The following is a 16,369-nucleotide window of genomic DNA, read 5'->3' on the forward strand; positions in this document are numbered from 1 at the left end:
ATCATTCCCCAGGTAATTAGGGCGCATGGACGGTTGCATAAATTTGTGTTGAACATTCTTAATAAATCAAAAATCTCGTCACCTTTTCCTGGTGACACTGCTTTTTTATTTTTATAGATCATCAGAGCAGACTGTGCGAAGTACAAGAAAAGATCCCCGCCGTGAACAAGAGCGTTGGTATTCAAACCCTTGAGGTTCAATAACCCACCTTAGAATCGGCCTCACGGCAGGCTTCAGCCTAAAGTTGACAGTATGAAGACAGATAGCATGCCATGTTTATTAACCGCTCTGTACGATTTGCCAACAGCGACTGGATGCCAAAACTGATTGCTCTGTGAAGACAGATGAACGTTGCAAAGCTTGACATGCCCCATTCTCTGCCCCTCAATCTTGAGCCGAGGCTTGATAACTAGATGTTGTCCAGTTTTGCAGACCTTTTTCTGGTATATTGAGGAATGACTATAATGCACCTCCTCTGGTGCTCGCTGCAGGTATCTTCATAAGACCTGTGACGTTTTTGCAGCCGCACTTTAGATGTTGTTCTTTGCCTGCGACAGGTAGGCGTATGAAATGAAAAGGTCACCCTCGTATGCATAATGTACTGAGCTGTTTGTAGTGACACGTCACTGTTGAAAAAGTCATGTTTCTAAATAAACTGCAGTGCTATCAGTTTATTCAATTGAATCTAAGGGGAAATTAACAAGGCTCATTAATTTTAGCTGAAGTGTTAATTTTTTACATTGTTTTGTGTGCTTAAAAAAATACCTTAAATTTAGTCCATTTCATTTCAAATCCATAAATATGTCACTTTTACTTTAAAATGGCATGTAGTTTTAGTCAATGGAAATAACATTTTAAATTGCAAGAGTGCAGAAGTAAACCAAATATTCAAGCATCTTGTATATTTATTTAAACTCGCTAAAGCTGGGTAAAAAAAAATATTGATTTCTCGATTAATCGATTCTCATTTTTACGAACCGATATCGATTATTAAATCCCAAGAATCGATTAGTCTAGTCTGTTTTCAGTTGATGAATGAACAGAACATTCGAATGCGCCTCCCATCCAATAAATCGCAATAATCTTTGTGCTTTGTTAATTTTGATATGAAGCAAAGTCTCAGATTTCAAATGACGTCCATCTTATTATGAGATTCAAAAAATAAATAGCGTTTTGCTGCTGTTTAATGTGACGTGACAGATCGCTGTAGCGCCTCAGTTTTAAAGAGAAGCGACAGCATGGAGCGCACGTGAACTGATCCTCTCCGCTTTAATTCCAGTTACAGCGCAAAAATAAACATGAATAAACATCGAAAGGTATGTTAAAAGATACAGTACAACTTACCGAAATCTGTATCATGTCACATGAAATCGCTCAGTTAGTGTTTCAACCGCGGAAAGACATCAATAAAACAGCTTGTAAACAATGTCACATAACGTCATATTACGTCCAGAAAAAACATATTCATTGACCATAAACTCATTAGTCAGCTAGAAAAATGAACTCTAGAGAGCAGCATTCTGATAAATATATGCATCGTTACATATTTATTATAATTTTTAATGTTCTTCAATATTTAATGCATGTTTGAATAAATCAGTTATGACAGCCACGATTTAAATGTTTATTTAAAAAAATGAATTGGAGTAGAAATATGATTGTAATTCTAAACTTTATTTATTATAAAAAACATAGTGTAATTTAAGTGTTTGTATGTAAATAAGTTAATTTTAACCTTCAAAATTATAGTAATGTAGTACCAGCTGACTCCCTTGTGTAATTTACAGCATTAGTTGAGAGATTTTTTTTTTCCTCTAGAAAATTTGACATCCAAAATAATCGAAATCTAATTGAATTCGGAATCGAATTGAATCGCAAGCATGTGAATAGAAATCGAATCGAATTGTTAAAATTGTGTCAATACCCAGCCCTAAAACTTGCCATTTACTATGATTATTTGAAACAGTCATATTCTAGATTTTACTTTAAACATGTTAATTGCATTGTTTTTGTTTGTTTGTTTTTTTTTTTTTGTAATTTTTGTAGCTTTAATTAAATTTGTTTGCTCATTTTTCTTGTATTTAACATTTGACAAAACATTTTGGCAAAATTAACACTGATTAGCTGTGCAAATGGACCTTTTTATGCATGTGAATTTTGGTTTATCACTTAAAAGTTTTTGATGTGGTTATGACATTACACTTTAGCCCAAAGTAGACTTAGTTTACTACTTCACTTGACTTGTACGCGTACACAGGCATTCGACACATGCACAGTTGTGAGCAATCTCTCGCCACGAGTTACAATCCATGTAAATATCTTTGTATTCTTTCATGCTAGAGTTGTACAAATGAGGGTACTGTCTAACCTCTTCGCACAATCTCTCTATGTAGGCCTCCATTGTCGCTGTAGCTTGCGTGCGTTCCGGTCTGTTCTGTTTATGCAGTTTTTATTTGACTACCTTGTGAATCGACGCCCCTCAGGGCACGGTTGCCACCTTGTAGATAAACTAATTACTGCAAAAAAACCCTCGCGTATGCGTAAAAAGTGAAGTATACTTTAGGCTTTAGAATTGTTTCTTAAAACCTTATACGCTAAACTATATATGATGACTAAGAAACTAGTTTGGCCGGTGTGGCAAGCAGTGTAGAGCCGAGAGCCGTGGGAACGGAGCGAGGCCGGTGGCAGAGTGCTAATGAGTGTCACTTGTGCGCCAAACCAGTCTCGAGTCTCACGGAGGAGATCCGGAAGCATAAAAGGGAGGAGTGATGACAGTGAAGGACGAGAGAGGACCAGGCCTGGACTTTGTTGCATTTTTATTATGTTTTCGATATGGCGGTCGTCCGTGAGGGGTTATTTGTTTATTTTATGATTAAAGTATTATGTTAAACGTTTGCCGGTTCCTGCTGCCTCCTTTCCTTATTAACGAAGTTTCCTACAGCCGGACTCAAGACAGGGTCCCTCCAATTGTATATTTCCTTGATATGGGTTTCTGACTGAGCTTAATTGATTCTGTCCAGTCCAGTCCAAAATGTGTGTTTGGGTTTCAGGGAGGAGAAACTTTAAAATGTAGGAAGCAGTAAATGTTATGGAGGTATTTGCTGATGAGAGTCCAGATCGATGCGTCCTCCCTGGTAAGCGTTTTTGAGATTAATTGGAAGCTCATAAAAATTGCTTCAAACAAACACTGCTCTTGAGTCCTTGAACCCTGTGGGTTGTTGAGTTTCCCAGTAGCTTTTCTCTCCTGCCTGCAAATGGCTGTCTTTTTGCTTCTGGCCTGGTTGAGAAGGCTTGTTTTTGATCGAATAGACATGGAGTGGTACTGGGAGAAATGGGCTGTAGTTACAGCATCTGGTTGGTTTTCTCTCCAAGATCTCGATGTGATCTCTTCGATATATCTGATTGCTTTTCAAGAGCACCTCTCCAGGAGGTTTGAGGCATTAATTGGATTTCCTTAAATTGTGCACATGGTCTCTTGACTGTGTTCAGTGAGTCAATGATTAGTGCAATGCAGATGTTTCACCTGTGGCACTGAGAAATAATAGGCAAACGTGATGAAATCCAGATAGAAGTAATTATAGCACGCTTGCGTCACATTTGATTATGAAGTCTGTGTGGGTGGCTGTGGCAGGCCTTCTCTGTGCTGCATCAGAGTGCTGTTTTCAGCTCAACTCAGTTGACTATTTCTGATAGTGCGGTATTTTAAGGAAGAAAATGCGTCTCAATTCAGTTGTGTAACTGCTTTTGTTACCGAGCTTTTAGCATGAAGGTCACCTCTATTGACAAGTCAAAGAACAGTTATGTCAGTGTTATTAGGGCCCTTTTCTTAACCTGCTGCTGTTGATTAGCTCTGACTCACTGCATTAGCTCTGCATGCACCTTGATATCTGGTATTGCTTCTCTCTGATACTTAGATGTGTCAGACATTCTCATGAATAGGGCTGCATAAAGTTACTTCTGGTCAGAACAAGGATAATGAATGTCTTTGTTCGTCACACCCTAGATGGTAATGAACACGAATTCAGTTTGGCTGAACACTGTTTCCTTGGCAACCATGTGAGAGATAAATGGAGCGTTTTGTCATTTAAGTCCTGCATGTCCACATTCTAGCAACGGTCATCATTATTAACAATGTAGAAATCATATGTAATGGTACACTTAAAATGCGGATTCTGCATCTGTTGCCATGCATTGCATCATGGATATTATAAACTACGGCTTGTATAACAAGTCATTAGTTAGCTAATACACACATTTCTAGATCTTTTAGCTTTCCTTTAATTTTTTTCCTTTTAGTTTAGAAATGCAGTGTGTAAAATAACAACACAAAAACAGTATCAGCTAAACAAAAACCTGTACGTGTGACTTCATGCCCATTTCTTTTTTTTGCCTTTGCAGAATAAAGGTTGTGAATTTGACTTTATTCATGCGCAGCTAGTAATTAGCACTACAACATTTGATACCATGATAAAGTCCAAGGGCAGAAGCGCTTCACCTGAATCGAACGAAAAAATGCTTTTATTTTTCGCTAGCTAGTTCATTGAGCCGCATTGCGCCTCTTACTATCATTTCCTTTTTGTTGACTGCTTTGATCAGGGAATGGATGAGGGATGACTACCCTTGGTGGCTAATGGAGCTTCGGCCCTTTGCTTTAATATAGTTCATTTTGAGAGACTTGTTTTGAAGAGAGATGTCCATTCATCCTCTGTGGTCCCTGAGAGCTCAGAGCTCTAAGGAAATGGTTCAGAGAGAAAAATAAGACCCTTTTTGTAGACTTAAAAACAGAGGGAGCAAATTAACGTTTGGAGGGACTGTCGTGATACAATAAGAAATCGTCTAAAAGTATTAGCCCATTTTCATCTGGTCTCAGAGTTGCCTTTTCACTTGTGTGTGTGTTCAGTGACTTCCAGCAGGGTTTAAATGAGTCTTCATAATTGGGTACACGGCATACAGTTCGAGCGCAAAGTTGAGGCGCACAATATCCTCTCACTTTCTTATGTTCATCTTAGTGTACTTAAATCCCAAGTTAATTCACTTCTGTTTTCATTTCCTCAGTTGGGGACAGACCTCTGCCATGCAGGGCTGCAACCAAATTAAAAAATGACCTTTGGAGTTAATAGCTTCCTTTCGCAGTGAGTGAAAAGCCTTAGAAAGCCGCTGCATCTGAAGCCTCTGTAGTCACAAAGCCTCTTCTCTTACTCCGTCTGGCCAAGAAATGCTGTCCTCTATAAATCATGTTCAGCTTCAGCCATTCTGCCTCCCCCCACTCCACAACAACTTTCCTTTTTCTCTGGAGAAAATGCCTATAGGCACAGCATCTGCGAACCAGTGGTCAACAGCTGCCCTGAGGGAGTCGACCAATCGCTTCTCCCGTTTACCTTACTCCTGCAGTAAAATCGTTAAAAACAATTCTATCGTCTGGGTTACACGATCTTGAAACTATATAAAATCTTTAAACTGTGAGGCAGCAATCATGGATGACACACCAATATCGTTGTTGAAGTAGCTGGGTAGCTGAATGTATTATTTATATATTAAAAAAAAAAAAGCATTTAAAATGGATACATAAAAGCTGATATTCACAGTGCCTGATGTATTAGATTCCCAAGGTTAGGCATACAGTAACAGTCGGGGTATTATTTATGTTTTTGGTCCCCTTCATTCTGCACTGGAAATTGGTTTTCTTCCAGCTTTCCCTGCAGTACTTGTGCAGTACACACTATATAACACATGCGGGTAGCTACTGTGGCATATGCTTGCTGCCACCCTCACACTTTTGAATCCTCCACAGAGGCTGCAGCTGCAGTGCTATAGAGAAAATCATTGGTTTCACTCATGTCTATTATAAAATATACCTACACTGTATTTATTTTTTATTTTATATATTGTAAAAATATTTTCAAACTTAATTTTATTTATTTATGTTTTGCAGTTTCTGTATGGGCACAATTCTTCCTCTTTCTGGCCAAATTTCAGGTTTTAAAGAAATATTTTCTCATAATACTGTTTTGGATGAAAGTCAGTAATGTGGGTTCAGAGTGACTAACTCACATTTTCATTTAATTTATATTTGGAAGAGTATTTCTAGAGCGTCTGAGACCTCAGTAATTTCCCACTGGTGGTGTCATGCATCAGCACCATTTTACGTTCTCTGCTTACTGAAGAACGTCAGAGGAATGGAGAAAGAAAAACCTGTCCAGACAGAGAGATATACGGCACTTCATGCGAGAGAAGTAATTGTCTCACGTAGTTCTCCTGCAAAACTTTTGAGCTGTTTTTCTGCCAAAGTCCGCTAACCTACCACTATTTAGATCATATTTAATCAAGAATCAGTGGGCTAGATAATCATTTTCAACCAATGTCAATCATTTTGTGTTTATAATAGCATTTATAAGTGATTTAAACATTATTCTGCCCTGGGCTAGAGTGGAATCTCCGTTGTGTTGTTGCATTTGATACCAGTCATTCAAGCAGGTTATCATCTCGGTTTAGAAGGGCAGGTGAGTGCCGGGTTATGATAATGTTAATGATATCAGAAGCCATTTACTTCAGAAGGGCACCTTGCCTGAAGCCCAGACCAAATACCCTGAGTGCACCATTCTTAAAAGGCTTTCAGCCATCTCTGTATTCAGCACGTTTGATACATGATAGCGTTTCTACAGTCCTTTTGTGTAGAAGATATTTTAAAGGAACCAACAGTATTTATAGGCAAATATGACCCTTATTTAACTAAAGAGCATATTAGACCAAAACATTTATAAATTGTAACATTTTTTATTTAAAAATATACGTCTTAAGGAAAAAAAAAAAGATCTTTTCAGTTGGCCACATCTTTACCCACTATACAGATATGAAATAGTACATATTACAATACAAAAGGAAAAAGCGGGGTTTTGGGGAGAGGAGGGTGAAAAGCATTCATTTTTGCACAAAGAAGTTTTTGGGTTGTGATTTGAAAGGGGCTGTTTTGGCCAGAGTGAGCAGCAGGACTTCAGCGTATGGAAAGATACCCCCCTCAAAAAAACAAAACAGTTTACAGGAGTGCAAATGGATTCATGTTCAGTGGTTTCGTGATTTGTTTATAAGCTGATAGTTTAAACAGTTTGTCAGTATTTCATTAGAAGGTCGTTCTTCAACCACACACGCCTAAACTTGTCATATCAGAATGAGGCTTTTTTTTTTTTTTTTTGGGATGGTGCTGATGTGCATGTCAGGTAAACTGTTTTCTTTAAACATGCAAGATGTTTTTGAGGAATGCATAAAGCAAAGGTCGGCTTCACTAAATCCAAAACAAAACAACACCATTGGTGGATGTTCTTGGCTTAGTAAATGTTAGCTGTAGTTTTCCTCGTTTAGTCCAACAGCATTTGAAAAATGCATTTTGGAATGCAAGTTCCCAGCTACATCTCTGGATGTACAGAAAAGATCAGCTACACAGTCCTGCATTCCCTTTCTACTTATCCTTACCAACATAAAGTTGTCTCTTGCAGGGTTGGAGTTTTGCAGTCATTTCTCGTTCATGGTATTTTACAGCACCCTCTAGAGGACAACTTTAACCAGTCTCTTCTGGCATGCTTAATTTCACTATTGGACAGTTACTTTTTTTTTTCTTTCCTGTTTTCCTTTTCTGGTAGGTGACCAGAATAGCTTTCATATAGATACCAATTTCTCAGATTTTGAGCTTTACACCAAAAACATCTGCCAGGATATGACTAAAGCAGTTTTCTCTTAAGCTATATAGCTTGATGACACAATTTTTTTTTTTTTTTTTTTTTTTTTTTTTTTTTTTCCTCTGCACTGAGGCAATAATTGCGTCTCGACTAGGGTGGCATTCAGTGCTTTCCAGATCTTGCCCAGGGTGTTGTCAGTCACTGTTTTGTCATGCAGTTCTTTTTTCTTGTAATGGTTTCTGTACCCTGATTCAGCCTCACTCAGTGGTTCCTAAGATGCTCATTGACTTCAATTAGATGCTAACTGGTGTTTGTGCTCCCTTTACCCCCCTGTGCATCCCTGCCCCCAACTCCTGATTGCAACACAAAGAGCTACTGCAGCAGCAGCTTCTTTAGTTTGATGCTAATGTCTGTCCTCTCAGTGCTGCATACAAATGTCTCCTGACCCAGCCTCCTGCCGTCTTCTGCCTGCTCTCCTGAGAGCTGCGTTATGCTTTACTTCAGCTTTTCTGTTTCTTTCGTGTCCTTGGTATGAACCTCTGGATATTTCCTGCACAGACAAAAAAGGCTTTTTTTTGTATTTATGGACTAAAAGGAGCAAGGCTGTAAAGTAATAACTCTCTTGTTTCCATGAAGACAGAAGATACTTTTTTTTTTTTTTTTTCTTTTTTTTTTCTCTTTTCCATCTCAAGCACTGTCCGAGGAGGCTGAAACATTCAGGGCAGAGGTTTAGGGTGACAGAATATTAGATTAGTTTTCCCAGGGCTTAATTGACTCAATGTTGAAGCTGTCAGGTGTGATTATGCTCTTTGCTGCATTCGAACAGTGCGACGCCAAGCGTGCACATTTATTTTTAGGAGACAATTGTCAGTGTCCTCTGCATGCCGCCTTTCTTTTTCCTACCCTTCTCACTAGGATGTTCTCGCTGGTGTTTGCTTCGTCTAGCTTTCTTTGATGGTCCCTACCATTAATTAATGATGCAGTGATCTAAGCAGCATTGTTCTGTCACAGTGAGGATGTCGGTGTTTTAAGCAATCTTATGTAAGAATATATGCACAATGATAATTGAGCAATTGCCTCTGTTAAACATCTAGTAAATCCCTGCTGAAGTCGTAATAGAGGGAGCTTGTTGGGACATTTTGTTAGAACCAGTGTAGAGCCATATTGGACATTAACCTTTTCACACCAAGTGCTAGGCTTTAAGATTTCAAGGAAGTGGACAGAGTTTATTGAATTTAACCAAATGCAGAAATGTGAAGGCTGTTAAGTGTTCTCATTAGTTTGAATTTAAGACTTGATCAAAGTGAAACGATCATTTCTGCCACATGAGGAAGCCAAGTAACATGAGTGGGTTGAATTCTCTGTTCAAATCTAAATTTAATTATGTGGCTCAATTTGTAACAGTACTTGTTCTCAATTTAGAAAAGGTGAGTTAAAAATTCTGCTTTGTATTGATCTTTTTTTGTTTTTTGTTTCCTCTCCCCAAAAGTAAATATGTGAGTGAGATCTATAGTGTTGCTAACGTGCACAAAGTCTTTTTTTATCCTTTTAAATTTGCACTGCTCAGCATATGTAACACTATTCTTCCATGTAATAAAATTTCACCATTTATCAGAAGATATGTCATTTTATAAACTCTTTTCTGGAGCACAGGGTTCCAGGCGGTTTGGCTATAGATTTCTCATCTCTGTGCTGCAGAATACATAGTACACAAACTGGTGATGCAGTGACGCATCCAACCTTCCTCGGCTGAGATTGATTGCCCCAGCTAGATATGAACCTTTGCATTTGTATTACAAAAATAAACTTCTCTATATTTCCTCGTTTTTTTTTTTTTTTCTTTTTTTTCAAATTCATCCGTCATCTCAAGCTTTCATAGATTTCCATAACTAACAATTTCAAAGAAACTTTCTTCTTCATACAAACTGAAAAGGGAACAAAAAATGTCCAAAAGCAAACCCTGTATCTTTTGAAACGGACGAATGTTTAAACCCATAAACTGCAGGAATAAATAGAGTTTATACTTCACACTCTTTGTAAGGCAGTTGCTGACATTTGCACTGCCCATAGCCATTGATGATCACAAGTGCACCCTCCTCGTGACTAGGCTCATACTCGTTATAGGGCACCTGTGTAGCCAGGTCCGCCATTGGCTGCCTCTGCTGGGTCCTCATCTGTCGCCGGTTCTGAATGGCCGAGCAATGGCGGATCCGCCTCAGAGTGGGAGGGCAGCATTTTCGCGATATGTACACTACAAAAATAATGAGAAAGAATGAAAACAACAGAGCCATGGTGCCAATGATGACCCTCTGGGTCAGCAATGTGTTGTCCATAGCAGAGTAGTCCTCGGTAACATCTGCACCCTCCACCGTCATGGTAGTAGCAAGGGCAGTGCGTGGGGGTTGGGTGGTGGTTGTAGTAGTAGTGACAATCGTAAAGCTCCCAAAATCCTCTGCATAGAAGTCTTGCGTAGGGGTCTGCATATTTCCAAACAGGGAGCTTGTGATCTCAGGGAGCATGGCATCCGTGCTTGTACTGGTCAGTATGACCGGGGCTGAGAAATTTTGGCAAAGTTGGAATCCGTAAACAGCATCCAGTATTTCCTCGCCCTGTGCGTACTCAGGACTGTGGCAGAGGATAGAATGCTCCCATCGACCCTTAAAGGTGCTCAGCCAAGTGGCCAAATTGCAGATTCGTTTGGTACATTCCCAAAGGTTGCTCGACAACCCGATTGCAGTTAGGGACTTCCACATATCCATGGTTTGAGTGTCGAGGCTTGTCAGTTTGTTGTTATCCAGCAGCAAGATCTTGAGGCTGGGCAAAGTCTCGAACACATCGGGGGTGAGTACACGTATCTCGTTCCCAGTGAGATCCAGTTTCTCCAGAGTTGTCCATTTCCATTCCATGGTGCATGTTAAATTGTTGATCTTGTTCCACTGTAGATAAAGGAACTGGAGGGCAACCAGACGAGGGAAGTGTGCCAAGTTAATCTTGGTCAAGTGATTGTGTTCCAAATGGAGTTCCCGGAGCTTAATTAACCCGGCAAAGCCGTTCCGGGCCAGGCTACGGAGCCGGTTGTTGCTCAGGCCAAGGTATTCCAGGCTCCGGCAGTCCCAGAAGGCCCGCACGGGTGTCGTGCGCAGGGAGTTTGACCGCAGGTGAAGGATCTGGAGTTTCCGGAGCCCGTGAAAGAGCTCGGGCTCCAGAGCAGTCATCTGGTTGAAGGAGAGATCCAAGATCTGCAGGTTGATGAGGTGGATGAAGGTTGTGTTTGGCAGCTTGGTGATGCGGTTTGAGCTCAGGTTAAGGTCCTTGAGCTTGTACAGCCCCTGGAAGGCATCCTCATGCACGGTGGTTATTTGGTTGTGGTCCAGATGAAGCCAAGTGAGCTGGGTGAAGCCAAAGAACTGGTCTGAGCTGAGCTCACTGATGCTGTTGTGTCTGAGCGAAAGTCCAAGGGCCCCTTTATCCACACCGTCTGGGGGCGCCAGGAGCCCCTGCGTGTCGCAGTAAAACTGCAGGTCTTCACATCGGCATTTCTGGGGGCAGGTTGTGCATGACACAGGAGGGAGGCACAGTAGCATGCTGATCACACAAAGTGCCGCTGGTGCTTGTCCCACCAATGGCCACCTTGAATGGAAACCTGGGTGGGTTTAAAGATAAGAAAATAAACCGGGGGGAGGGAAATCTAATCTCTGCAGTACACAGAATTTTTTTTTTTTCCCCCCACTATCATGCACACTCTCTCTGTATTTGTCAACAGTCAAAGGAATATGCTTGTTGATCAAAGAATTTTAAGAACATTTATAGTAAATGTTCAATGAAATGCACTGATAGTTATGCTGAAGTCATTTTAATGCAGAAATTATTTATCCATATGTTTGAACTGCAGTATTGCAATATTAACATTTTATTTGCTGGTCCTTAGTTTTTTTTTTTTTTTTTTCTTCTTCTTTTATTTTATTATAACCGAGTATGCCTTAATTTCCATTTTTATTATTATTATTTATTTATTTTTTTTGCAGTAATTTTTTTAAGTGGCTTGTAAGGCTTTTTCCCCTCTGCTGGAAACCACTTATTAAATATTACAAGCACATGAAAGGAAAGCAGCATTTTAAGTATATAGATGTTTCTAGAGTCCCTGACAGCCACTGTCCCCCCTCCTATTCACTACATTGCTTATTCAGGTCCAGACTCTGTGAATAAAAGGGCTAACTTACCCATTCTTTTGTGTACATCGGAGGCTGCATTCAACTGTCTTTTTCCGCAGACTTTTGGAGCAGCCAGATGGAAGAGAAATCCAAAGGGAAAAAAGCCTTTTGGGTAAATACAAAAGGAATCAAGCTCTTCAGAAATAAAGAAGTGCTGAGCCCCCCCAGTTGAACCAAATTCAGGAATTCCATGTCCTGGGATGCTGTTTTCTCTTTTTTTGGTTCTGTCCTTTTTCAGTCCTGCTATTCAATTCCCAGATTAAGAAAAGATGAGCATTATTTTCCTTCCAAGAATCCGTAAATTTGAAGTTGATGATTTGCATCCAAAGCAGCACCGCTGAGCAGATCCCTCCGTTCCTTAGCTGCCTCTTTCCTTTTTCACCGCAATGATGTCAGCTCAATTGGTTAATTGAAGATCACGCATTCCTCTTTCAGTACTCAAGGTCCTTCATCCCTAACTTGTTGATGGCAGGCAGAGGCTGCACTTGCGATGCCAGTTCCGTGTGGCTCTGCTGTGTTGTGTGGAGTTCTCGGCACCGAGGAAAGGAGATGCAGTGAGGGGAAAAGCAGAGAAGAGGAGCTGAGATGTTATTCTGTGCTTTTGTTGCAGCCACTCACTGCTACAGAGTGGTGGCAGGCTGGCGTCGATCATCAGTGCAGTTTCTCTCTCTCCCTCTCTCTCATGCGCGCTTCGGTTCGCTCCCTGGCTCGCTCACTTTCCGCCTTGCACACTTGCACAGTGCTTTGGCGTTTGATTCAACGCACCCTCCCCCTCCCTTACTTTTTTTCCTCTGGTTCGTCACAGTCAGAATATTGATAACTGCAACGTGTTGCAGCAGTTCACAGCCGAAATTAACAATTACATTAAATCTCTTCGTCTCTTTCCTGTCTGGCAAGGTTGTATATTTTATGTGTTATATTGCTGTTGCTTTTGGGGTGGGAGTGTTTTACCTCTTTGTAAATTAAAACACAAGCGATTTTCAAATTATTTTGTTTGTGTTTTGTGTTTTTACTTCAATTAAGTGTTGATGAATGATTTTACGTTATAATTAAGTTGGCACAGGAAGCGGATACTTAATTTGATATACAATGACTTGCAATCAGATTGGCCCTTCCCTTCTCTCTCCCTTTTGCTCGTTCAGGTTTTCTACACAAAACGCGTCACAAGCAAACCAACGTCACAGAGACCTTTTATACTCCTGTCGATCTGCAGTGGTGGGGACAGAATCTGAATGCTGGACTTAATAGAGCATTCACACTGCATAGCCCCACAGGACATTTCACTAAACATAAGATTGCAAAACTTAGCTGTTGTCTGCATTTTTCTCGGCTCCTCTGTTGTTTGGCTGATTTTTCTTCATGTGGGTTTGCTGAACTTAATGTAATGGAAATCAAACTGTTTGATGACAGCCTATCGATCTTACTAGCTAAATGTGAATGACAGTGGAAATGGATCTGGATGTTTTTACTCCAGATTAACACACACGTTTGTATTTTAATATTTTATCATTGCGTGTGTGTAGTAAATGCATTTAAAGTAGTAAATGCTTATGTGCATTTGAAAAAGCAACATGCGTTAAACATCTTCGCAAAGCTTTCATAAACCTGTTGTCCAACAAAAGATGACATTTAATAACGTGTTTTTACTCAACTCACTTCATAACGTCAGTCGAGTGTTTGAAATAACTTCCTTTTGTGAGCTGATGTGGCTTCATTATAGAATGAGGCAGACAATATATTATTTTATAGTATTCTATACAGTGATAAAGGCTATGTTGATTAGCACTGCATTATAAATATACTTTATTATTATGAAAATAGCCGAGAAGGCTCGAATAACTCATACACCATATATTGCGGCAGTCATGTGTTTGTCTTATTTAATCAGTCGAAGCGTTTCTATTTTTTTTTTTTATTCTGCTACATCGATAGATAGATGCTCAACTGTTGTTTGCTGACAAACTCAAAGACATTGCAAAGACATTTTCTAAACATGTCCCCTTTACCTTTTTAAAATGACGCTGCTACAGCCATCAATGCACTGCTTTTGTAACACGTTTTCCGCTTTCAATAAATTTCAAGACAATTATTGCTGGATGTCAAGTCTCCTGCTGTGAAAAATAATTCCTGTTATGCGTAATTGTTGGTCTGTTGTAGTTAGAGTTTTTGCATTACACTTTGCATAAGTGTGTTTTTCTTTTATTTTCCTTCAAATATCTCACAGTATAAGTGTTGTATTCAGGACCTCATGTCAAGCTAGAAAGTTAAACTTTTTTTTTTTTTTTTTTTTTTTTTTTTTTTTTAAACTACTTGCTGTATTCTAGATGCCATCGGTATCTAGTGAACGTGGCTCTGAACCAGCCCGTTTATACAAAGTAGAGACCTGCGCGGGATGGATTTTTCAGTCCCGCTCCCGCAAAAAAAAAAAAAAACTATATTGTCCCGCTCCCGCCCGCAAAATCACGCATAAAAGTAACTTATATAGATTTTTGTCCGTACATCCATATTAAGCTATGTGTCGCTACAGTATCCCAGAATAAACGCTTCCGATAAAATATTTGTTATTAAAGCATCAACATTCGCAAACCACAGTTAGTTTTAACCGAAAAGTAAGCTGCATGAATGCATTGTTTGGTATGGCAGAATGCGCACAAAGAGCACTCCCTTTATAATGACTAAAAAGCTGACATCTCAGTTCGTCACGATCCCACAAAGCTCTGTTATAACACTATGAATATATGAACAATGAATCTTGCATAATGTTTACACTTCGTGTGTTATAAAAATAGGATTTGTGAGCGCGCAAATTTCAGTACTGCATAAAAACTCCGCCGTTTTGAGTGGTGAGAGGATTCTAACATAAACACCTAATTGTGTTGCGTCTCAGAAATCAACAGATATGTCTGTGATTGGCTACATTGCTCAACACTGCAAACACAAGTTATAAATAGAATCTCGCATATGCTTGCGACTGTAAATCGTTTTTATTTTTTATTAGTAGTTCTTGTTGCTTTTTTGCAATATATGAAAAACTATTTATTAGTTTTTAGATATTTTATGTTTAGATATTTCTATTTTGCGGGAGTCCCTCGAATCATTTGATTCTCCCGCAACCCGCACACGAGTAGTGTCTCACCGCTTGCGCCCGCACACGCCCAAATCAAATCTTGTCCTGTCCCGCTGGAGTGCAGGTCTCTAATACAAAGCTTTCTTCATTCAGATAAGCCACTGGCTAGTTAATTTTACAAGTGTGTAGTTTGGAACATCCCCAGTTATTTTTTTGTTTGTCCTTAGCACACTGAGAGTATAGGTAGAGCTAAAATAGTTTTCGTGCTATTGTACCTACGGTGCTTAATTTGAACATCTGTGTTTCTTTTTTTGGGGTGGTCACTTTCTAAAATGATCTGGGCCATTTTTTTTTAATTTTTTTTTTTTTTTTTTGCAGATGATTTATTTGTTTGCCCTTTTTCTCCATAGGTCATATTACTTTTTTACAAATACTTTTCTCGCTTGTGTGTAATCTGCCCTTAAGGGATGTCTCTGCTGAGAAGGACTGTTTTAAAATTTTATTTTTCCTTCTACCAATTTGTGGGGAGATCTGTTCATGCTGCAAGCACGACTCTACCTGACCATCTTTAACTATGTGTGAAAACACCACGTAAACTAGTGTGAGGAATCAAATGACTGCCCAATTAAGTGGTGCTGCTCGAAGCCAGATCAATATTGAGCGATCCAAGTCATTTCACCCTCTGGGAAAACATGTGATCAAATAGCTAATATCCGTCAAGTTTTCTTAGTTATGCTGTGGATGAATGTACTATCCACACTAATGTAGGAAATTTTTGTTCAATTCAATGAGCAACTCACCTGAAGGTTAGAGATTTAGAATTGACAGTCCCTCACCATTAGTCTACATTGTTCTGAAGTGCTTTCATCCGACCGGCACAAAATCAGGAGGGGATTAAGGCCGATGGCGTTCACTTGCCTCCTACACTGTACCACACAGTGAGGTGAGGGTAGATGGGTGCTGAACTGCCAGTGACACTGCCATATTTCATTGACTGTCACGCTTTTGCTGCTTGTGCCCCTGTGACGGCCTTCCCCCAGGCTTTTTCCTGTGCTGGAGATTTACCTACCCACTGCACATGAGCAATTTGTCTGGGGCATGTGAGTGAGATCCACTCTCCCACACTAGCCGACTTGACTGGGAGCGCTGGAGAAGAGAGCGCCTTTTAAAGTGTGGAAATTGCTCAGATTTATCTCCGACATCAATTGCCTATCATTGTGTTGGCTAACATGTGAACTCTACTTGACCAGGTTTACTCCTGCTTACCTTCTGCTGAACTTTGTGTATTGTTAAAAGCTGTCTGTCCCATCTCATTATGGGTTTTATTTGAAGATGTAAGCGCCTTGCTTACATTTTAATCCTTGAAGGTTGGGGCTGGATGAATCGGACACCAGTTCAAAAGCATGTGTCGCATTTTAACT

The 16,369-nt window shown here is 39.8% G+C and overlaps 2 protein-coding genes across 2 annotated transcripts in view; one reads left to right on the forward strand and one right to left on the reverse strand.

Moving 5' to 3' along the window:
• The window catches only part of ctnna1 (catenin (cadherin-associated protein), alpha 1), a 103,755-nt gene that overhangs the window by 41,343 nt on the left and 46,043 nt on the right, over positions 1 to 16,369 (forward strand). The window lies entirely within an intron of this gene.
• Positions 6,755 to 12,738, reverse strand: lrrtm2 (leucine rich repeat transmembrane neuronal 2). The gene is made up of 2 exons (XM_051859599.1): positions 11,891 to 12,738; positions 6,755 to 11,313 (listed from the first exon to the last, which is right to left on the reverse strand). The coding sequence occupies exons 1-2, from the start codon at positions 11,892 to 11,894 to the stop codon at positions 9,689 to 9,691; spliced, it is 1,629 nt and encodes a 542-aa protein (XP_051715559.1). The 5' UTR covers positions 11,895 to 12,738; the 3' UTR covers positions 6,755 to 9,688.

Source organism: Ctenopharyngodon idella, chromosome 14 (assembly GCF_019924925.1).
Source record: "Ctenopharyngodon idella isolate HZGC_01 chromosome 14, HZGC01, whole genome shotgun sequence".
In the NCBI taxonomy this organism is placed as follows: domain Eukaryota; kingdom Metazoa; phylum Chordata; class Actinopteri; order Cypriniformes; family Xenocyprididae; genus Ctenopharyngodon; species Ctenopharyngodon idella.